This window comes from Scyliorhinus canicula, chromosome 3, assembly GCF_902713615.1.
Source record: "Scyliorhinus canicula chromosome 3, sScyCan1.1, whole genome shotgun sequence".
Lineage (NCBI taxonomy): Eukaryota > Metazoa > Chordata > Chondrichthyes > Carcharhiniformes > Scyliorhinidae > Scyliorhinus > Scyliorhinus canicula.
Window position 1 is genome coordinate 226,917,217 of NC_052148.1, and position 23,788 is coordinate 226,941,004.

The 23,788-nt window shown below is 46.6% G+C and overlaps 2 protein-coding genes across 4 annotated transcripts in view; one reads left to right on the plus strand and one right to left on the minus strand.

The window, feature by feature from the left end:
• zgc:86764 (uncharacterized protein LOC797431 homolog) overlaps positions 1-15,615 on the minus strand; it is a 51,674-nt gene extending 36,059 nt beyond the window's left edge. The window contains exons 1-4 of one of the 2 annotated variants that reach the window (XM_038792333.1): positions 15,453-15,615; positions 15,087-15,219; positions 2,077-2,199; positions 629-859 (exon numbers count right to left, since the gene is read on the minus strand). In XM_038792333.1, the coding sequence (XP_038648261.1) occupies positions 629-859; positions 2,077-2,199; positions 15,087-15,219; positions 15,453-15,466 (501 nt within the window). In that variant the 5' untranslated portion in view covers positions 15,467-15,615. The remainder of the gene's footprint in view (positions 1-628; positions 860-2,076; positions 2,200-15,086; positions 15,220-15,452) is intronic. The other variant, XM_038792334.1, reaches the window with a different exon arrangement.
• Positions 15,616-15,665: 50 nt separating this feature from the next.
• idua (alpha-L-iduronidase) overlaps positions 15,666-23,788 on the plus strand; it is a 328,554-nt gene continuing 320,431 nt past the window's right edge. The window contains exon 1 of one of the 2 annotated variants that reach the window (XM_038792331.1): positions 15,666-16,216. In XM_038792331.1, the coding sequence (XP_038648259.1) occupies positions 16,050-16,216 (167 nt within the window). In that variant the 5' untranslated portion in view covers positions 15,666-16,049. Of the gene's footprint in view, positions 16,217-16,240; positions 16,479-23,788 lie in introns of those variants that run through there. The other variant, XM_038792332.1, reaches the window with a different exon arrangement.

Consider the following 23,788-nt stretch of genomic DNA (forward strand, 5'->3'; position numbering starts at 1 on the left):
TGGGGTCTTAGTCAGCCTCTCACCTCACTCACAGTCTCCTTGTGGCTCTGACTGGAAATATTTTAGGGGTTTGTGTGGAGGTCAGGTTTTTGAACTTTCCACATGTTCGCCATCGCTTGATTCACCTTCACCTCTGCCAGGGCTGTGGGGAAAGAGATCCTGGGCCAGGTGGAAAAGGGCCTTTTAAGAATACTTCATTGGCTGCATAGCAGTTTGGAATATCCTGAGGTCACAAGACTCTTAGTTTAAAATCTGCTTTTGCCAGATCATAGCTTGGTCTTTTGTTCTCCAACCACCATCCCCTTCTTCTGTTCTGATGCTCCTTCCTCAGGTGAATGAAGAGGTATGTCACCGGTTTTGGTGTCCTTCATTCACCGGAGGAAGGAGCAGTGCTCCGAAAGCTAGAGGTTGTAACAAACCAGGTGGGCTTTAACCTGGTGTTGCAAGACGTCTTACTGTGCTCACCCCAGTCCAACGCCAACATCTCCACATAGGTTCTGATGGAATGTTAATTGGAACACACACACACGAGGTATATAGGATTTACATTTAGATCAGCCATGATCTTATTGAATGGTGGAGGTGGAGAGGACCAACTAGCCAACTCCTGCTCCTAAGTTGTATATACCTTTTCTTTGGCTGCACTTAGCAGATGATTTTTAAGCTCCTCCAATTCTTGTAGAGATGGAACTTTGCCAGTAGGAATGTAGTATGGAGTCTTGCAGAGGTCAGTACACAAAGCTTGATCTTCTTTCAAAAGTATTTCACATTCTGCCATGCGGCTATTTTTCTCTTCAAGCAAGGCCTCTACTCTATCTCTAAGCTCCTTTTCCAATTGAAGGGGAGTAGAACTCTCAGCCTGTGAATTAATGAACATGTTCAGTTCAAGGTGCAACTGGTTATTTTCAAAGATCAGTGACAAATATTATTATGGGATTTTGAAGCATAGAGATCTCCTGGCTAAGACATTTCCAAGTAATCTAGAATATTAAGGAATAGAACACCTGTTCCATTAGGTCTTCTTCAGAAAGTTGATCTCCAACTGGAAGGAAAGGATATTTAGCCAATGCAAGTCTATCAAAATTTTCAAATGCTTTCACATTAACAGACTTGTCAAAACATGCCAATATCATATTGAATATTTTATACTTTGAAGGCTGACCAAATGTGCGAGCACCACAAGTCTAATTCTCAAAATGCTTCATGGTAAGATAATTTTCTTGGTACCTTTCAGAGGTTAGTGCAAAAGCATATGGGAAACGGAGGAATGCGCGTGATTGTGCTTTTTAAATATAAATTATATCAATTTAGCCAAACCTTGTCAACAAGAGCCTATGACATTCAGTGATATGGCAAAAACCAGTACCTCAAGCATTGAAACAGGAAAAATGATACAGAAGTAGTGAGAAACACACTGCAAATGCTTTAAAAGATGCAGGGAAACCATTTAACATGGCAACTTGAGATTGACCGATGATTGAACTAATTTTTCCAACAGTAGAACTCACAAGTTAATACTGTCTTCAAACTGTCTAATGTTTAACATTAGAAACTGCACAAAGTTGGGTTAGTGCCATCCAAAACAAAAACTTGGGGGCAATTGGATCATCAACTGTCTTAGCAAAGGATTTACTTCCTCATTTGATGGGAAGTCTGATGCGTCAGGAACCCATGAAGCATATAGGACAAGGCAAATGCTGTATGGTGGCAGTGGTTAGCACTGCTGCCTCAGGACCAGGGGCTCCAGTTCTCCCAGAGTCCAAACATGTGGGTTAAGTGGATTGGCCATTCTAAAAAAATTGTCCCTCGTGTCCAAAGCTGTGCAGGTTAGGTGGGGTTATGGGGATAGGGCAGGGGAGTGAATCTGGGTGGGGTGCTCTTTCAGAGGGTTGGTGCCGACTCAATGGGCCAAATGGCCTCCTTCTGCACTGTAGGAATTCTATGCTCTATCATGCAATTTGAGTAATAGATTTGTTTCAACATTCATCCAAAAATGTTCTTTAATGTTCTTGGTCAAAGAAAACTGTTCACCAAGGATCATATGAATTAGCTTATAAGCTTTCTAAAGTACATTACCGTATAAGGATTTAGAAGCAGCTCAAAACACAAGGCCTGTAGTTTCCCCTTCCAGTTCTTAATGGCTGCCTCCAATTGCTTTTTCATAAGCTCCTCTTCATGAATCATTTGATCTAGAAGTTCCTACCATAAAAATATAGAAAGAATGATTTTCCAAACAAAAGGATTGTGACTTCAAACATTTCTAATAGGTCAAACTTTGTTCATCTTAAGTTATGGCCATACAGAATAAACCAGCCCTCTTGATGGTACCTCAATCACCATCTTGATATTAGCTCTCCTTTCTCACCTTGGCACTAAGAAGAGGAAGGGTAGCAGATCACAAAATCCCCAACCCTAGCAACTTCCCCAAGCTATACACCATTTGATTTTGAATGCACGCTTCCTTTACTGTTACTGGGTTAAAGCCCTGGTAATCTTGACAGTACCGAGAATGTACCTATGCCATATGGACTGCATTGCTTCAAGGCAGCCACCTTTTCTTGGACAATTAGCAACGGTAATGCAGGCCTAGCAAGGGCCACACCCTGTGCAAGAAAACTACATGCTAATATACAGCCAAAAACCATTTTTTTAACCTTGCTGAATTGGAGTGGATGAACAGCTCAGCATGCCAATTTCCCCATAGCTTCCTATGCCATATGCTGCCTGGCATAACGAGATGTGAAAGTCTTTGATGCTGAAACAAAATAGACTACATAAAACAAAACGACAATTTTTGTTTTTAAAAAAAATGTGTTCCAAATGAATGAGAAGTTACAACATAAGCAATTCAGGAAACAAACTGGCCAACAAGTAGTTTGTACAAATTTTCCTCTTTCACCCCCCCCCCCCCCCCCCCCCCCCCCCACCTCGATGAACAACTACTCAAACACAGTCACGAACATCCCCCACCTTGCCTCAAAACCATCCACTGAAACCCTATAGGTTTAAAAAGTGTGAGGGGCAAGGTTTAGAGGAGCTGTACGAGGCAAGTTTATTTTTTATTACACAGAGGGTAGTGGGTACCTGGAACTCGCTGCCGGAGAAGGTGGTGGGGCAGGGACAATATAGTGAAGTTTAAGGGGCATCTTGACAAATACAGGAATAGGATGGATAGAAGTGTAGATTTTAGTTTAGACAGGCAGCATGGTCGGCACAGGCTTGGATGGGCGAACGGCCTGGTCCTGTGCTGTACTCTTTTGTTCTGAACCCCCTTAACTCATATTTGATCTTTTCCAGCTAAAGAAAGTCATACAAATTACCCAGCCAGGCCACTATCCCCGGTGGCGTTGCTGACCGCCACTCCAATAACGTTCAGCGCTGGACAATCAGAGATGCAACAGCCACAACTTTGGCCTTCCTCCCATCCATCAGCTCCAGCTTCTCCGACATCACAAATATTGCCACCAAAGCGTCCGGCAGAACCTCCTCCCCCACTGTCCTTGCCAGCACCGCAAACACCCTGCCCCCCGCGCCCCCCCCCCCCCCCCCCAGATTCTCTCCAACTTTTCGCAGACCCAGAACATACATGTGATTTGCTGGTCCCCATCCACACTTCTCTCACTCATCTTCCACCCCCTGAACGAACCCACTCCTCCTTGCCCACGTCATATGTACCCTGTGCATAACCTTAAGGTTACTGGCAGGTACTTTTATGCAGAAAGGGGAAGGAGATTTCAGCTTTTGTGGCTCCAAATGGTATATACCAATTGAAAGTTATGCCATTTGGCATGAAAAATGTCCCAGCTACATTAAAAAGAAAAAAAATTTTATTCAAGTTTTTTTAATAATAACAAATTTTCTCCCCGCAATTTAAAACAAACAAGGTGTGTTTCTGCACAAAAACAAAACCCCCTCAAAAATAAACAACAACAAATAGCAATACAAGAAAGAAAATAACATAACAAACCCACCACCACAAACCCTCCCCCCCCAGTTGCTGCAGAGACCGACCACTCTCTACCCATTCGCCAGGAAATCGAGAAAGGGCTGCCACCGCCGAAAGAACCCCTGTACCGACCCCCTCAGGGCAAATTTCATCCTCTCCAACTTGATGAACCCAGACATGTCGTTGACCCAGGTCTCCGAACTCGAGGGCCGCATATCCCTCCACTGTAACAGAATCCTGCGCCGGGCTACTAGAGACGCAAAGGCCAGAATGCCAGCCTATCTCGCCTCCTGCACTCCCGGCTCCGAAGCTACCCCAAAGATCGCGAGCCCCCAGCACGGCCTGACCCTAGACCCAACCACTTCCGACAAAATCCCCGCCACCCCCTTCCAAAACCCCTCCAGAGCCAGACATGCCCAAAACATATGGGTGTGGTTTGCCGGGCCACCCGAACACCTCCCACACCTATCGTCCCCTCCGATAATCCGGGTCATCCTTGCCCCCGTCATGTGAGCCCTGTGCAGCAACTTCAGCTGAACAGTGTGCAAGAGGGGGACGGATTCACCCTTTCCAGGGCGTCCGACCACGTCCCATCCTCAATCGCATCCCCTAGCTCTTCCAGAGAGAGCCAGAGACAGAGCGAGTGAGTGCAAACCCCAGCAGCGACTTATTCACCCTTCTTAAAAAAAAAGCCATTCGGGATCAACATGGGGAGGCACTGGAAAAGACACAAAAACCTCAGGAGCACCGTCATTTTAACCGACTGGACCCTGCCCGCCAACAAGACCAGCAGCGCATCCCACCTCCTGAACTTTTGCCCCACTAGCCTCGAAAGGTTAAGCCTATGCATAGCCCCCCAGGTCCTACCAACGTGGACCCCAAGATACCTAAAGCTCCCCTGAGCCCTCCTGAACGAGAGTTCCCCTATCTCCCTCTCCTGACGCCCCGGGTGCAGGACTAACAGCTCGCTTTTCCCCACATTTAGCTTATATCCCGACAAGTCCCCAAACACCAGGTATCCTCAGCACATCTGGCATCCCCTCAGCCGGCGCACACGCACCCTTTGAGTCCCTCAGCGCCATGACCAGGGGCTCAATTGCTAATGCGAAGAGCAGGGGAGACAAGGGGCACCCCTGCCTCGCCCCTCTGCAAAGCCGAAAGTCCTCTGACCTCCTCCCATTCGTCACCACACTCGCCACCAGGCAGCTGTACAGCAACCTCACCCAGCTAATGAACCCCTCACCAAACCTTCGCAACACCTCCCACTGGTAACTCCACTCCACCCTATCACCCTATCAAAAGCTTTCTCCGCATCCATGGACGCCACTATTTCTGACTCCCCAGCCACCGGTGCCATCATCATAACATTCAGGAGCCTCCGCACGCTGGCATTCAATTGTCTCTCCCTTACAAACCCCGTTTGGTCCTCATGAATCACCGTCGGGACCACATCCTCGACCGTCCTGGACAGCACCTTTGCCAACAACTTGACATATACGTTAAGGAGTGAGATCGGCCTATAATATCCACACTGAATGGGGTCCTTGTCCCGCTTCAGGAGCAAAGAGATAATTGCCCTGGACATAGTCGGGGGCAAAGCCCCCCCCTTCCCTGGCCTCATTCAGGGTCCTCACCAGTAGCAGGCCCAGCAAATCTGAGAATTTCTTATAAAATTCCACCGGGAACCCGTCAGGCCCCGGCGCTTTCCCTGTCTGCATGCTTCCCAGCGCCTCCACCAACTCCTCCAACTCAATAGGGGCCCCCACACCCGCCACCCGCTTGTCTCCTACTCTTGGGAACTCCAGCTTATCCAAAAAGCGGTCCATCCTGCCCGCTTCCGGGGGGGGGGGGGGGGGGGGGGGGGGGGGGGGGGGGTGTCCAGCCCGATATAGCCCCTCATAAAAGGATCTGAACACCCCACTGATGCCCTTTCCACCCCACACTAAGTTCCCACCCGCATCCGTGGCTCACCCAATTTCTCTAGCTGCCTCCCGCTTCCGGAACTGGTGAGCCAACATCCGGCTTGCCTTCTCCCCGTACTCATACACCGCCCCCTGTGCTCTCCTCCACTGCACCTCCGCCTTACGGGTGGTTAAAATGTCAAACTCCGCTTGGAGACTGTGCCGCTCCCTCAGAAGCACCTCCTCCGGGGTGTCTCCTATCCACCCTGACCATCTCCTCCACCAGCCTCTCCCTCTCGTCCCTCTCCCTGTGCACCCGAATAGATATCAGCTCCCCTCTAACTACTGCCTTTAGCGCTTCCCAAACCATCCCAACCTGCACCTCCCCGTTGTCATTGGTTTCCAGATACCCCTACGGATCCGACCGCACACTTCCGCCTCTGCCAAAAGCCCCACTTCCAACCTCCACAGCGGGCGTTCATCCTTCCCCTCCCCCAGCTCCACCAAATGTGGAGCATGATCAGAAATGGCCATCGCCGAATACTCCGCCCCCGCCACTCTCGGGATCAGCGCCCTGCTAAGCACAAAAAAGTCAATCCAGGAGTACGCCTTATGAACATGGGAGAAAAAAAGGAGAACTCCCTACCCCCCCGGCTTCAAAAACCTGCAAGGGTCCACCCCTCCCATCTGATCAATGAACCCCCTCAGCATAGAGGCCACTGCCGGCCTCCTGCCCGTCCTAGACTTCGAGCGGTCCAGAGCCGGATCCAGCACCGTGTTAAAGTCCCGACCCAGAATCAATCTCCCTGTCTCCAGGTCCGGGATCAGGCCCAGCATACGCCGCATGAAGCCCGCATCATCCCAGTTGGGGGCATAAACATTAACCAAGACCACCCGCTCCCCCTGAAGTCTCCCACTCACCATCACATATTGACCTGCACTATCCGCCACCACTTTGGACGCGACGAACGACAGGCTCTTACCCACCAACATTGCCACCCCAAGGTTCTTTGCATCAAGCCCAGAGTGAAACACCTGTCCCACCCAGCTCTTTCTTAGCCTCACCTGATCCGTAACCCTGAGGTGAGTCTCCTGGAGCATAGCCACATCCGCTCCCTGCCCCCTCAAGTGAGCCAAGACCCGGGATCGCTTCACCAGACCATTCAGCCCCCTCACGTTCCATGTGACCAACCAAACCCGAAGGGCCGTCTCCTTCCCTCTACGCCGATCAGCCATAGCCCTTCCTCAACTCACCACGTGCCTGAGGCTTCCGTTCGGCCTGGGCTTCCGCTGAAGCACTCTATGGGCGCCTTCCAGCTCCAGGGAACCACGAAACGACCCTGCACCCATCAGCGAGTTTAACATTAGGACCACATAGGCCACCAAATCCGAACCTTCCAGCCCCTCCAACAGGCCCAAAATCCGTAGATTCTTCCGGCGGGAGCGGTTCTCCATCTCCTCGTCTGCCATTTCTTGTGCAGTGCCTCGTGCAACTCCACTTTCACTGCCAGGCCCAAAAGCTCATCCTCATTCTCAGAGGCCTTGTGCCGCAGCTCCCGAATCTCCCCGGCCTGAGCCGTCTGCATCGCCACCAGTTTGTCCAGCGAGGCCTTAAACGGCTCCAAAATCTCGGCTTTGAGCTCCTTGAAGGAGCGCTGAAGCAGCTCCCGCGCCCACAGCTGCCACGCCACTTCTTCCCCGCCCGCCGCCATCTTGCCTTTAATGCCTCTTGCCGTTCTGAGGTAAACCCGATTTTTGGACCGCTCTGAAAATCCCAAAAAAGTGGGAGCTGCCGAACGTGCGGCTTAGCTCAGCATTGCCGCCACCGGAAGTCATCCCAGCTACATTTTAACAGTCAACCAAGTCATTTCAGGATTATCCAACTCTACAGAATACAAAGACGATCTGGTGATTTTTAGTCAGACATGGAAAGAACTTTGAAGCATGTGATGGAGTTATTCAATCGACTTCAGGAGGCAGGTTTGGTGGTAAACCTAGCCAAGTGAATTTGGAAAAGCCCAAGTCACGTTCCTTGGCCATAAAATTGAACATGGACAAATGGTCCCATGGGATGTGAAAACAAAGGTTATTGCGTAGCTTCCACCCTCAACACGAAGGGAAATAATGCGATTTCTTGGCATGAATTTGTGCTGAATGTTGCTCCACTGACAAACTGGTTGAAGAAGCGTAGCAAATTTCAGTAGACAGCAGAGTGTCAACAAGCATTTGAAGACCTGAAGGCTGTATTAACTGTTCCTGTTGGAGAATTACAAGAGGCTTTGTGATCGGATTGAACAAAAGTACCTGACCTCAAGGTGCAGATGCGGTAAAGAAATGGATGGACCTTGCAGAGACCTTCTTGACCAAGGAGACTGTCAATCAAGAGGGATTCCAGTTGCAGGAAGACAAAGAACTGAAATGGACCAACTTATTGAAAATGTTTGCCCGTTTTGTTTTTGTTTAAAAAAAATGTTTATTGTCAATTGTTACTAATAGGCAAGTGAAAAGGTGAAAAATGAAACCATCTTTGAAGTTGATGGTTTATTTTTGTTCCTGGTGGGAGGCGTCATGCGAGTGTCCCTTTAAGAAATGTTTTTGGCCCATCACAGCTTCAGTGAGGTCATTGTGTGGGTGGAGCTGGGCTGTGCCTCTGAGTTTTACCATTTTGCGTTTGGGCTGGCTTGAACTGCACACGTTAAAAGAAGTGTTTTTCTCTATCTTCATTTTAAAAGCTGTTCAAGACTACTTGGTAACTTATACAGAATTTCTTTCTGGTAGGAATTCACATTTGTTTGAAATGGGGAACAAGAGCATTAATAACAATAGTCTTATACCAGTGAGAATGCAGTGTGCTCTGCACGCCTTTGAAAAGAGGTTTCTGGTTTTACTTGGATTTTGATATTGAATTGGAACATTTAAGGGAGAATTCATTAAGGGTTATATATAGATGACTGTGGCTGTGTGGGTTTTATTATGTTTGTAATTGATAAAAATTGTGTTTATACAAATGTTAACCAAATTCTTAGAATAATGCTTGTTTTTTTGATTAAAATCACCCAAGAGGTCTGTTGAATAACACCAGAAAGACAGGCTCTTCTGCTCATGCTAGCCAAATTCAACAAGCAGCTATAGGTCAGATGAACTCCATAATATAAATATACTTGAGTTTTTTTAAACATTGGCCCATAACACGTGGCACCTTCCCTGCCCATACAAATCTGAAATAACCGTCAAGTTAAAAAAAAAAGGCCATCAGTAAAAAGATCGGGAGGATTTGGAATATGAACAAGAACCTCAACAGAAGGTTCATCTTCACCACTTGGACCCTCCCTACCAAAAGTCAAGTGCATAGTGTCTCACCTCGAGATTCTTCCTAGCCTCCTCCAAGTTTTGTTAATTCCAATTATGAAGCATTGCCCATTCCCTCGCTACCCAAAGCCCCAGGTATCTAAATCTGTCTTTGGCCACCTTAAATGGCACCCCCCCCCCCCCCCGACTAAGTTGACTCACCAACCCACCTCATTCACCAGGAACACTTCACTTTCCCCTACATTTAAACTTGTATCACGAGAAATGCCCCAAACTTCCTCAACAGGCCCATGATCCTCTCCAGTGGGTCCAAGACATACAATAGTACGTTGTCAGCATAGAGCAACACTCGATGATCCCTTTGTAATCCCTTGCCACTCTGCCAACCTCCCAAGAGTCATTGCCAGAGGCTCTACAGCCAGTGTAAACAGCTGCAACGACAGCAGGCACCTCTGCCTTGTTCCCCTGTGTAGTTCAACGTTCCATGAACCCATGTCATTGGTCCACATGCTCTCCCTCGGTGTCACATAACAGGCACACCAAGCCACAAACTCTGCCCAAACCCACAATTTTCCCAGGACCTCAAATAGCTACCACCACTCCACCCAGTCGAATATCTTCTCCACATCCATGGACACCACTTTCCCCAGTTTCCGAGCTCCTGACAGGTTCATAAATCACACTTAACAGCCTCCTATTACTAGAAAACTGCCTGCCCTTTACAAAGCCCGTTTGGTCCCCCACAACCACCACCGGGACACAATCTTTCATCCTTCCCGTGCCAAAGTCAGCACTTTCACGGCACATGACAGTGGCCCAGACGAGCAGGTTTTTTGAAGGGGTGGAGGAGAGGTGTGGGCAGTGTCCGGGAGGGCCCGCAAATCATGTCCACATGTTCTGGGCATGTCCTAGCTTTGAGGATTCTGGCAGGGATTTGCTGATGTCATGTCGACAGTATTAAAAACAAGGGTGGTGCTGTGTCCAGAGGTGCCACTTTTTGGAGTATCAGAAGACCCGGGAGTCCAGGGGCTGAGAGAGGCTGACGTTTCAGCCTTCGCCTCTGTGGTAGTGCGGAGGGGATTTGGGTTAGTGACATGGCTGGGTTTCTCAAGCTTGAGAAAATCAAGTTCGCCCAGAGAGGATCAATGTTAGGGTTCATCCAGAGGTGACAACTGTTTATCGACTTCTTCAGGGAAAATTAACTGTCAGCAGACACGATGTGTGGGGTGGAGGGGAATGGGGAATATAGTTTAGGTGTGATCAGTGAGTGGAGGAGGGGGGGACTGGGGAACTGTGTGTGTAAGCCATGTTGGCTGGGTATGGTTGTTGGTTGGGGGAGGAGATGTTATTTACCGAGTTAAGTTTACATTTGTAATTGTTGTTATAAAATCATAAATGCCTTGATAAAATGTTTTCAAAAAAAGTACTTGGATGAACACATCAACTCTCATAACCATCAACATTATGAGAAGTGAAATTAGTTGAGATTAGAGTAGCTTTTATTGTTATTGGTGCAGGCTTGATGGGCCGAAAGGCCTCTTCTGTACTGTGATTCTATGTCCAATCCAGCCTGCTCCAACATTCAATATGCTCCCATTATTCCAGTTTCTCTGCCCTTGTTGCATCTATTCTGATGTCACCTTCAAAATGATGCTTCTGACAGATCTGTTTTTCCCTTAACCAAGGATTCTCCCCACCTGTGGTTGACAGGGCACTCAACCAGGTTCAACCCATTTCCCACACGTCTGCCTTCACTCCTCCTCCTCCCGCCCTTCCAGAACTATGATAGGGTCACCCTGGTGCTCACTTTCCACCCCACTAGTCGCCACATTCAAAGATCATCCTCTGTAATTTCCACCAGCTTCAGCATGATGCCACCACAAAACACATCTTCCTTGAAACCAAATTATACTGCATCTCAGATTCCCACGTTACACACACAAAACAAACCCTAATAAATACTATTTCACTTTCATAAAACTATGTTGGCTTTTCCAAATAAAAGGTGCTTCTTTCCTAATCACAAGGCAATAATATATTCCAGCATTGTCAGGCTAACTGGCCTAAGCTCACCATTTTCTCTACCTTCTTCTTTTGAATAGCAGTGTAATGTTTGCCAACTTCAATCTTCTGGAACAAATTCCGGAATCTTAAATAACCAAACCAATCCTTAAAGTGAGAGTGATGCATTGACCATCGGGTCCTGGGGATTTAATTTTATCTCCAGAGTTTCTCAAAGTCTATGATAGTGCGTTGGCCACATGTAGACCAGACCAGTGCACTGGCCACATATAGGCCAGACCAGTAAGGATGGCAGATTTTCTTCACTAAAGGACATTAGCAAGTCAGATGTGTTTTTATAACAGTGGTTGCATGGTCCGTAACTTTTCATTCCAGGGAATTTTCTGATTTGGTGGAACTTACATAATCTTTATTGCCACAAGTAGGCTTACATTGCAATGTGAAAAGCCCCTAGTCGCCACATTCCGGCACCCGTTTTGGTACACGGGGGTGGTGGGGAAAGAGGAGAATTCAGAATGTCCAAATTACCTAACAGCACGTCCTTCGAGACTAGTGGGAGGAAACTGGAGCACCCGGGGGAAACCCACACAGACACGGAGAATGTGCAGACTCCGCACAGTGACCCAGCCGGGAATCAAGCCTGGGACCCTGACCTGTGAAGCCACAGTTCTAACCGCTGTGCTACCATGAATTTGAACCCAGGTCCCCAAAGTCTCTAGGTTACTAGTCCAGTGACAATAAAACTACACCATCTCCCCAATGTGCGTTCTACCCTTTTGAGTTATATCAATTGATACTCCGATATTGAAGCAAGTTCTTCTTGGCTACCAACCTCCAACATAAATCATCAAGCCAGCTGGAATGGTTAACCAGTTACTATCAGGTTCGATTCTCCGCTGGTCACTGTCTGTGCAGAGTCTGCACGCTCTCTCCGTGTCTACGTGGGTTTCCCCCTACAGTCCAAAGATGTGCAGGTTAGGTGGATTGGCAATGCTAAATTGCCCTCAAGTGTCTAAAAAAGGTTAGATGGGGTTATTGGGTTACGGGGACAGGGTGGAAGTGAGGGCTTAAGTGGGTCAGTGCAGACTCGATGGGCCAAATGGCCTCCTTCTGCACTGTACGTTCTATGATCACTAGATAACCTTATAGTTCAGTATCACTGCTTGGTTATTTACATTGTTCTGGTCAACACTTGATACTCTCCTGACCTGTATTTGGCTGTCTCCTATAGTTTCTATTGTTAACATCAGTTATTGGCCAGAAAAATGATAAAATCAGAGACATGATTAACAATGGAGCTCAGGCAAATTCTAAGTGGCCCTCAATTTCTGGAATACAAGTTAGGGAATATTTGCTCAACATCTCTTGATACCCCATTTCTCTTTATAATTTCTGCCAAGGGATCAACATTTACTCTTTAGATCCTTCTAAAAGCCCTGATCTTTATACTAAGCCAACCAAAGCACCCAAGACTTTTACTGTCATGCAATGAGTTGCTGGCGAGGCCAGCATTTGGTGCCCACCCAAGCTTCCCTAAAAAAAAAAGGAGTGGCTTGCTAGGCCAGAGGGTCATTAAAGTCAACCACATTGCTGTGTGCCTGTAGTCACATGGAGCAAACCAGGTAAAGATAACAGATTTCCTTCTCTAAAAAAGACATTTGTGAACCAGGTGGGTTTTTACAATAGTTGATAATAATGGTGACCAACTAACACTTTAATTCTTGATTTATCAATTGAAATTAAATTCTTCCAGCTGCTATGTTGGGATTTGAACCCACAACTCCCAAATTACTAATAGTGACATTACCAGTATTCCACTATTTCTCCCCCCTCTCCAACCCATTAAATCCAATACTATCTTTAATCTCTAAACTACGGACTGATCTCCCGTCGGCAAGTGGCTTTTAACACAAGTAGGATTCAGCCCCTAGAGTCTGCTCAACCTTTCAGTAAGACCATAATCAACCATGATTTAACTCCACATTGCTGCCCGACCTGTATAATCCTCAACTCTTGTAGATCAAGGTAGAATTTGAATTAAGGACCCCGTCACACAGCTCATTGGAAGAGAATTCCAAGCATCAATAACCAGAGAAGAAATTCCTTCTTCCAGGCTTAAAGGAAATTCTTATTTTAAAACTACACCCTCCTAGTTCTTCGTTCCCCCACAGGGGGAAGTATTCTCTCAGCATCCACCTGGCCAATCCCCCTCTTATTTTCCAATAAGATTGGCATTCTAAATACCAATGAATATTTTATTCATTCATTTTTTAAAAATAAATTTAGATTAGCCAATTATTTTTTCCAATTAAGGGGCAATTTTAGCGTGGCCAATCCACCTACTCTGCACATCTTTTGGTTGTGGGGGCGAAACCCACTCAGACACGGGGAGAATGTGCAAACTCCACACGGACAGTGACCCAGAGCCGGGATCGAACCTGGGACCTCAGTGCCGTGAGGTGGTTGTGCTAACCACTAGGCCACCGTGCTGCCATTTTATTCATTCATGCCAGGGCCAGCATTTACTGTCCAACAATTCCTAGGCTGGCTAGGCCATTCAGAAGGCATTTTAAGAGTCAACCACTGCTCTTAATCTTGAGTTACTTTAGGCCAGAAAGGATGGCAGGTTTCCTTCCCTAAAGGAATAGGTTTCCTTCCCTAAAAGAAAGGAGATGAACAAACCAGGTGGGATTTTGAGGACAATGTTTCTCACCACAGAGGAAACCTACACAGGCACAACCAGAACATGCAAACTCCAGTCATTCAAGGCCAGAACTGAACCTGGATCACTGGTGCTGAAGCAGTGCTAACCACTGCCATCAAGCTGCCCATGGTAATCATTACATTTTTAATTCCAGGTTTTTATTGTCCAAATTTCACTATCTGCCATGGTGGGATTTGAACCACTGGGTCTCTGGATTACTAGTCCAGTGACAATACCAATACTCCACAGTATAGGCCCAGTTTGCTCAGTCTTTTCTCACAAGATAGCCCTTTCATGAATTTCTCATCCCCAAATTTAGCCTTTTGACAGTCACCTCAATTTCTTAGTCCTACAACTTTCAATGCTCACATGCACCACGACAAGTGATTCCATCCCCTCCTACTCAAAGGGTCTTCCCCAGCCTGAATATGTCCTTAGCTCCAGCACCAGGCAGTCAATGACCTTACGATTCATGCTTCAATAGATGGCCATATTTATCCTAACGATAGTCTTCTACTACAACTAAAATCCTTTTGACTTTTTACCCTAGTTGAATAGTTCTACATACAGTGCCATATTTAGTTGCTCCACCACCCTATAGTCCCTGCTTATCTACTCAAACTGCAAGGACTAGGGATCTATGGATAATTATAGGACTTGAGGCACCTCCATTGCTGCCTTACCAGCACACCTGACCATCTCCAACCACAGAACTGTGGTATGACTGATGCAGTGTCATCAACTCCTAAGCCACAGTTCCTCAAACTGTAAACACCTACTGCAGATATGGCGGCCATGGATCACCAAATACTCACTCTAGTTTTAGACCATTTCAATGATCTAGTCATAGACACAAGAACACATCCAATTCCAGTGGTAAGTTGGCTTTTTGGTGGTACACAAAACATTGCGAATGTGCCCGTGGGAGGGAGAGGGGCAATTGGTTCAGAGAATAACACGACAATTGCACTCAGGTCATTAGCACCAATGGAATAAAGTTGGTTTATGCCAGTCTTAAAAACTATTTTAAATTACAAAGCCTGAAAATAGGTCAATAAATTAGAGGGATTACAGTATTAATTATAAACCTACACCCATAACCGATTTAGAACAGTCACCTACACATCCCAAAATATCATTAAACTCAGCTGCGTCGGACATTTCCTCCACATAAAATTTCCATTGAACGTTTCTTTAAAAGTACCTCGATACATTTCTTTGCTGATGCCATCCGCTCAAGCCGCTTGTCTTCTTGAATCCCGACATCATCCCAGATATTCTGGAGTTTCACCAATTTCGTATCCAGAAGGTGGCCTATCGATGAAGCCAGAACTTGGCTGGAATAAAATTTGCGCAGATGGGCAGACAGTTAGTTACATCAAATCCCAAGGAATATGTCTAGAGACGCATTCAAAACATTGCAGAACCCACGCTCAAAATATCCGGGGGGGGGGGGGGGGCGGGGGAAAGAGAGAGTGTGAACATGAGGATTAAAAATTTGGCGATGTTTTCTAACATTCTCCCCCTCAAACACACGACAATTTATGGGGAGGGAAAACAACATTCGCACCTTTTCCTCTCCATTGTTCCAGCAGGAGTTGAAGAGTTCCACAAGCCGAGACAGATCGTGCCGAGCCTCTCCGCTATGAACGAGCTGGCCGGAAACAGGTTCAAATTTAAATCCAACCGCCCCCGGAGGGAGCATTCAAACCATTGGTTGCCGGCAGGCAACCCGCAGCCAGACTTCCGGTCTGAGCTCGGCGGCCACGTGATCGCGCCGATGGGGTGGAGCCAGTCCCTCGGCTTCGGGGCGGACCGGAGGCTGCCGTTTCTGCTGGAAGGCGCGCGAGAGGTGGCTTCAGCGTCGGGGGCAAAAAAACCGAACCTGGTTGTCTCGAGGGGGACGGACACCCTTCCCTGTCAGAGCCCAACCAAAAGGAGAGGGAGTATCCGTGAAGCGGAGGATCTGAGTGCAGCGAAGTCTGTCAGGACAATGTTTATTCTCAGCAACAACATTTAAAGAAACTTTTCAGACCGAGGGACCCGGCAAGAAGTACATTCGGAACAGTTCCCGATTGAGGCGTTCCCCCCCCCCCCCCCAAATGCCGAGTGAGGCACTGGTGCGAGGACTTTGCAGCTCCGATCATCGATTTGTGTACACGAAATTATGAATTCCGTCTTTGTCGCTCTCGTCGGAGTGTTACTGTCCTGTACACTGCAGCGGCACGCTTCTGCACATCGTCAACAACATGCACCTCAATCTTATTCAATAACAGTGGACGCTTCGAAAACGCAAAGAGAGTTGAGGCACTTCTGGAGGAGTACGGGATTTTGGTAGGTTTTTAAAAAAAAACAATCATCTTTGCCACGGAAACCGTACAGGACTGTCACCACTCGGAAACTGAAAGGAAAGTGGAAAGTGAAGGATTGTGCGCCTGTTTGATGTAATGTCAGGTAACGAAGGCGTTAATGGATCCAAACGCTGAACAGTTCCCTGGACCTGATGGCCTGCACTGGGATTTTAAAAGCGGCGGCTGCACCGTAGCACAACGTTTGCTTTTCCAGAATTCACTAGATTCCAGAGTGGATTTGGAAGGTAGTACATGTAACCCTGCTGTTCAAAAAAGGACAGAGGGAGAAACGAAGGAACTATAGGCCAGTTAATTTGACATTGGTAGGATGAAAATACTAGATAAAAGCAAATTACTGTGGTTGCTGGAATCTGAAACGAAAGAGAAAATGCTGACCAACAGCCAGCAATCAGCAGAGACCGTTCCCTCTGAGACAATCTAGTCCACTTCTCCACCATCACCAATACCTCTCCCATCACCCATGGCACCTTCCCATGCAATCGCAGAAGGTTTAACACCTGCCCCTTTACCTCTTCCATGTTTAACATCCCAGGCCCAAAACACTCATTCCAGGTTAAGCAGCATTTCACTTGCACCTCTTTCAATTTGGTCTTTGCATTTGCTGCTCCCAATGTGGTCTCCTCTATATCAGAGAGACCAAACACAGACTGGGTGATCGCTTTGCTGAGCATCTTCGGTCTGTGTGCATTCAGGACCCTGATCTTCTTGTTTCTTGCCATTTCATCAAAAGACCCTGCTCCCATGCCCACATGTCTGTCCTTGGCCTGCTGCAATGTTCCGGTGAAGCTCAATGCAAACTGGAGGAACAACATCTCATCTTCCAGTTAGGCATGCTGCAGCCTTCCGATCTCAACATCGAATTCAACAACTTCAGATGATCAGCTCTACCCCACCTCGACCCATTTGTTTTCATCCTATTTCATTTTAACTGTCTTTTACCATTTCTTGTCTTTCTTAATGTATATTTAACCCCCCCCCCCAATCTTATCCACCTTTCCTTACCTTGTCTCCTCTGCTTCTCCCTTCCCCTCCCCCCACATCTACAGTTCACCCTCTGATGTTAGTTTCTCTGCTGTTTGGCCATTCACATCTTTTGTTCTCTCTGGGGACTGCCATTAGCACTCTTTCCCCATGAATTCTGTGGCCATTAGCACCCAGTTTCCCTGGGTTTCTGTGCTAATGACTCATCTTTCATTCTCACTCCACAGTATAAATATTTCCCACTTTGTCTGTTAGCTTTGACAGAGTCATTGGACTCGAAACGTTAGCTCTTTTCTCTCCCTACAGATGCTGGTAGACCTGCTGAGATTTTCCAGCATTTTCTCTTTCGTTGAATATACTAGAGTTTGTTATTAGGGGCATGATAACAGGACACTTAGAAAATTATAATATGGTTGGGCAGAGTAAATATGGTTTTATGAAAAGCAAATCATATTTGACAAACCTGTAAAGAGTTTTCTGAGGGCGGATCAGAGGGATTTGTTTTATGATCACGTGTACTGAGGTACAGTGAAAAGTTTTGTTCTGCGTACAGTCCAGAAAGATCATTCCATACATGAAAAAAAGATAGGACATACATAAATACACAATGTAAATACATAGACACAGTCATCGGATGAAGCATGCAGAGTGCAGTACTACTCAGTAGAGAAGATGTGTGAAGAGATCAGATCAGTCCATAAGAGTGTCATTCAGGAGTCCAGTAACACCGGGGAAGAAGCTGTTTTTTGAACCTGTTCATGCGTGTTGACTTTTGTATCTCCTGCCCGATGGCAGAAGTTGGAAGAGTGAATAGCCGGGGTGGGAAGGAGTCTTTGATTATGCTGCCTGCTTTCCCAAGGCAGCAGGAAGTGTAGACGGAGTCGATGGTTGGGAGGTGGGGTTGCATGATGGACTATGCTGTGTTCACGACTCTGTAGTTTCTTACGGTCTTGGGTTGAGCAGTTGCCATACCAGGCTGTGATGCAGCCAGATAGGACGCTTTCTATGGTGCATTTGTAAAAATTGGTAAGAGTCAATGTGCCAAATTCCCTTAGTTTATAGGCGCTGCTGTGCTTTCTTGGTTGTAGCATGACATGGTGGACCAGCACAGATTGGTGATGTGCACACCTAGAAATTTGTAGCTGTCAATCATCTCCACCTCGGCCCCGTTGATGCAGATAGGGGTGTGTACAATACTTTGCTTCCTGAAATCAATGAGTAGCTCTTTAATTTTGCTGACATTGAGGGAGAGATTGTTGTCAATACACAATTCCAGTAGGTTCTCTACCTCCCTCCTGTACTCTGACTCATCATTGTTCGTGATGGGCATGGTAGGGCAGTAGTTAGCACTGTTGCTTCTCAGCTCCAGGCTCCCTGGTTCGATTACCGGCTTGGGCCATTGTCTGTGCGGAGTCTGCACATTCTCCCTGTGTCTGCGTGAGGTTTCTTCTGGGTGCTCTGGTTTCCTCCAACAATCCAAAGATGTGCAGGTTAGGTGGATTGGCCATGCTAAATTGCCCTTAGTGTCCAAAAAAAAAGGTTAGGTTTGGTTACGGGGATAGGGTGTCCAAAAAAGGTTAGGTTGAGTTACGGGGATAGGGTGGAGGTGTGGGCGTAAGTAGGGTGTTCTTTACGAGGGTCGGCGCAGACTCAATGAGCCGAATGGCCTCTTTCTGCACTGTAAATTCTATGAAGAAAAAATCCGACCCAATACATTGGTGTCAGCAAACTTGTAGATGGAGTTGGAGCCAAATTTTGCTACACTGTTGTGTGTGTATAGGGCCTAAGTACGTAGCCTTGCGGGGCCCCGGTATTGAGGACTATCGTGGAGGAGGTGTTGTTGTTTACCTTTACTGATTGTGGCCTATGGGTCAGGAAGTCGAAGGTCCAGTTTCAGAGGGACGAGCCAAGTCCTAGGGTTTTGGAGCTATGATATGACCTTGGCTGGGATTATGGTGTTGAAGGCGGAGCTGTAGTCAATGAATAGGAGTCTGACGTAGGAGTCCCTGTTGTTGAGATGCTCCAGGGATGAGTGTAGGGCCAGGGAGATGGCATCTGCTGTGGGCCGGTTGTGGCGATATGCGAATTGCAGTGGATCAAGGCATTCTGGGAGTACGGCATTGATGTGTTTCATGAGCAACCTCTCAAAGCACTTCATAATGATAGATGTTAAGGCCACTAGACGATCATCATTGAGGCACATTGCCTGGTTCGTCTTTCGCTGTGGTATGATGGTGGTCTTCTTGAAGCAGGTTGAACCTTGGAACAGAGCAGGGAGAGGTTGAAGATGTTGCGAACACATCCGGCAGTTGGTCTGCACATGATCTGACTGCACGACCAGGGACCCCATCAGGACCACTCGCTTTCTGAGGGTTCACTTTCAAGAAGGTCGATCTGACTTTGGAAGCTGTGATGGTAGGTATGGGTGTGTCCGAGGCTGCTGGGGCAGTTGACAACGGTTTAATGGTTTCCTGCTCAAACCTAGAATGCATTGAGTTTGTCGTGGAGAGCTGCTCTGTTGCCGGAGATTCTATTCAGCTTTGCTTTGTCGCACTTATGTTGTTTAAGCCTTGCCACAACAACCAGAGTCCGTGACGTTAGTCTGTGACTCTAATTTATTCTGTCTCTTGGCATCCCTGATTACTTTGCTGAGATCGAACCTGGACTTCTTGTATAGGTCAGGGTCGCGTGACTTAAAGTCTCAGACCTGGACTTTGGTAGAGAGTGAATATCCCGATTAAACCATGGTTTCTGGTTGGGGGACGTACATACTACCTTCTTTGACAGGCAGTCTTCTACATTCTTGCTCGTGGAAGTCTGTGACGGTGGTGGCATACCTATTTAGGTTGGTCGCTGAGTTCTTGACTATGGACCAGTCCACTGACTCCAAGAAGTCACGTAGGACCTCTTCTGTTGCCTCGGACCAGCACTGCACAACCATCTTAGCCGGATTCTCCCGCTTAGGTTTCTACTTGAATAATGGGAGAAGGCATATGGTCGTCTTCTTTTCCGAAGTGCGGTTGGGGAATAGATTGGTAGGTGCCCTTGATGTTTGTGCAGCAGTGGTCAAGAATGTTGGTGCTCCTGGTGGGACAGGAGATGTGTTGGTGCAATTTTAGCAGTACACTCTTGGAATTGGCCTGGTTGAAGTCCCCGGCCACGATGAACAAGACCTCCGGGTATTCTGTTTCACTTATTTATAGAGGTGTGCAATTCATCAAGTACCGCCTTAATTTCCGCCTGGGGTGGGATGTGGACAATCCTGATAATGGCAGAAGTGAACTCCCGTGGAAGCTAGTACGGGCGGCATTTCACAGTCAGGTATTCCAGATCTGGGGAGCAGCAGTTCGCCAGGGTCGTCACGTCCGAGCACCACGAGGAGTTGATGAGGAGGCAAATCCCTCCATGCTTCGCTTTGCCTGATGACGCCGTGCATCTATCTGGTGTATTGAGAAACTGTCGGGTTGTATGGCACAGTCCAGTGAGGCATGGGTGAGCCATGTCTCTGTGAAATAGAGCACACAGCAGTCTCTTATCTGCGGATATAGTGTATTTGGATTTTCAAAAAAGCATTTGCACGAGATGACACAAAATTAGGGCTCATGGCATGGGTAGTATATTAGTATGGATTGAGGATTGGTTAACAGTTAGAAAGCAGGAATAAACAGTTTTTAAAGAAAGTGATATGTTGTAACTAGTGGGGTGTTGCAAGGATCAATGCTTGAACATACAATTTAGGTTAATACCTCTTGGACTAATTGGAAGAAGTGCAGTGGTGTGTTATGTGACAGAAAAATATCTCTGAAAGGAAGAGTCAACCAGACAGTTGTGAGACTGGCCTTGTTATAGTGCAGAGATGGGCAACGTCAATAAAGGAGGGATGCTAGCCTCATCCAATTTAAGGTTGTGCACAGAGCCCACATGATGATCTCAAGGATAAGCCGTTTCTTTTTGGCAGTGGAGGATAGGTGTTGACAGTACGCTGGGGGCACTGGTGAATCTATGCATATGTTCTGGACATGTCCAATATTGAGGTGGTTTTGGGAGGGGTTTTCAGATGTGATGTTGAAATTCTGGGCCTTGGGGCTGCCCTGAGCCTGGAGATGGCAATATATAGAAAACCTAGTGGAGTGGTGTATCCACAACAATCTCTCTCCCGATGTTAGCAAAACTAAAGAGCTGGTCATTGACTTCAGGAAGCAAAGTATTCTACACACCCCTGTCTGCATCAATGGGCCCAAGATAGAGATGGTTGACAGCTTCAAATTTCTAGGTGTGCTCATCATCAACAATCTGTCCTGGTCCACCCACATCGACACTACGACCAAGAAAGCACAAAAGCGCCTATACTTCCTCCGGAAACTAATGAAATTCGGCATGTCCACATTTACCCGTACCAACATTTACAGGTGCACCATAGAAAGCATCCTATCTGGCTGCATCACAGCCTAGTATGGCAACTGCTCGGCCCAAGACCGTAAGAAACTACGGAGTCGTGAATGCCGCCCAGTCCATCACACGAACCTGCCTTCCATTTATTGACTCTGTCTACACCTCCCACTGTCTTGGGAAAGTGGGCAGCATAATCAAAGACCTCTTCGACCCATCTTCCTCACTTCCAACTTCTTTCATCGGGCAGGAGATACAAAAGCCTGAGAACACGCACTAACAAATTCAAAAACCGCTTCTTCCCCGCTGTTACCAGACTCTTAAACGACCTTTTTATAGACTGATCTGATCTCTTCATGCATCTTCTCTACCGAATAGTACTACACTCCTGTATACTTCACCCGATGCCTGTGTCTATGTATTTACATTGTGTATTTTACGTTTGCCCTATTATGTATTTTCTTTTCATGTATGGAATGATCTGTCTAAGCTGTATGCAGAACAATACCTCGGTACACGTGGCAATAAACAAATCCAATCCAATATGAAGTGTCGGAAGGTTGGGTAGTTCAGGGAGGGAGAGAGGCCAATGTCTTGGCCTTTGCCTCCCTGATAGCCCGGAGATGGATTTTGTTGGGTCGGCGGGACTCGGAGCTGCCAAAGGTGAGGGTATGGCAGAATATTTGCACCTGGAAAAAATTAAGTTTGCCATACATGAAGTGGAAGAGAGGTTCACCCTGAGGTGCAAGGGGATTGGAAGAATGGGTTAATGATGGGAGGAGATGGAGCAGGAGGATCAACACTGCTGTGAAACCAAATAAAATGGGGAAGCTAGAAAAGATCAGTGACTTAGATGAGACAACTGGTTGTACTGCATCCAAGTTTGCTGACGATAGATGAGTGGACTGGGTGTACTGTATCTAACCGTACAAAGTTAGGTTGGAAAGTAAGCTGTGAGAAGGATGCAAAGAGGCTGCTCAAAAGATTGGACTATTAAGTGAGTAGGCAGGAATGTTCAATGAATGTTCATTCATGACCTACCCGTTACAAATCCATGCTGACTCCCTCTGATCAGCTGAACATTTTTAAGGTTGTCAGTCAACCTATTTTTAATGATAGATTCTCGTAATTACCCACCAAAGGGTGTTAGAATAACTTGTCTATAAGTCCCAGGTTTTTCCCCCTCACCTTAAATAGTGGACTCACATGCATAACTTTCTCTTCTAAAGAAAAATGGTTGCTGATTTAAAGAAGCTTTAGAATCTAATAGTTAAGGTATCTGCCATGTTTTCATTTAATTTCTTTAAAATCCTAGGTTAAAAACTATCTTATTCAGAGGACTTTGTAGTGCCATTATTTTATTTGTTGCTGTTACTTTCCTCTTGTTAACTATGTGAGTCCCTGTCCCCGATTGTCGTTTCTGGCCTACCAATCTTTTCCTGGATTGTAAATACTGCACAAGAGTCACCTTCAAACCTTCTGATGGGTGACGTGCTCTTGGATGACATCTTGGAGGTGGAGGAGCATAAGAAATGGTTCAAAGATAGATCCTTAGGGGATATCAGAGGTAAATATGCAGGAATAGAAAAGGAAGCTATTGATGGCAGTTTTCTGTCTGTGATTAGATAGATAAGAATGGAAATAGTGGATGCATTTCCACCAAGCTGGATGACGATGCAAAGCATTGGTGGAGGATGATGTCATCATCTTTGTCAAAAGGTGTAGACTTGACGAGATGTATGAGGAGGGATAGTGCCTTTGTCACAGTCACATAGGATGCCTGTAAAACAAAACAAGCTAAGGGATAGAGCAGGTGTGTGTGCCTTAGAGGAGGTTTGGCCTGGTGGCCGGGGATGGGGAGGGAAGTGACAGATAGCTGATCAGATTATCTTAATTTTGGTGATAAATAAGTTCTTGCATTTCTCACACTTGTTGGGGGTGTTGGTGATGAGGAAATGGTAGGTGGATTAAAGAGGACGGTTCCGCTGTAAAGAAAATTCATCATGGGTTATCTTTTCTCTCCGAATCATAGTCATTTACAGAAAGTGGCCACTCAGCTCAGTGTGCTTATATTGGCTCTTTGAAAGAGCAGTGGTATATAGTTCTAATTCCTGGTTTTCGTCTGTAACCCTGTCAGATTTTCATTCTCAAGTAGTTGTCCAAT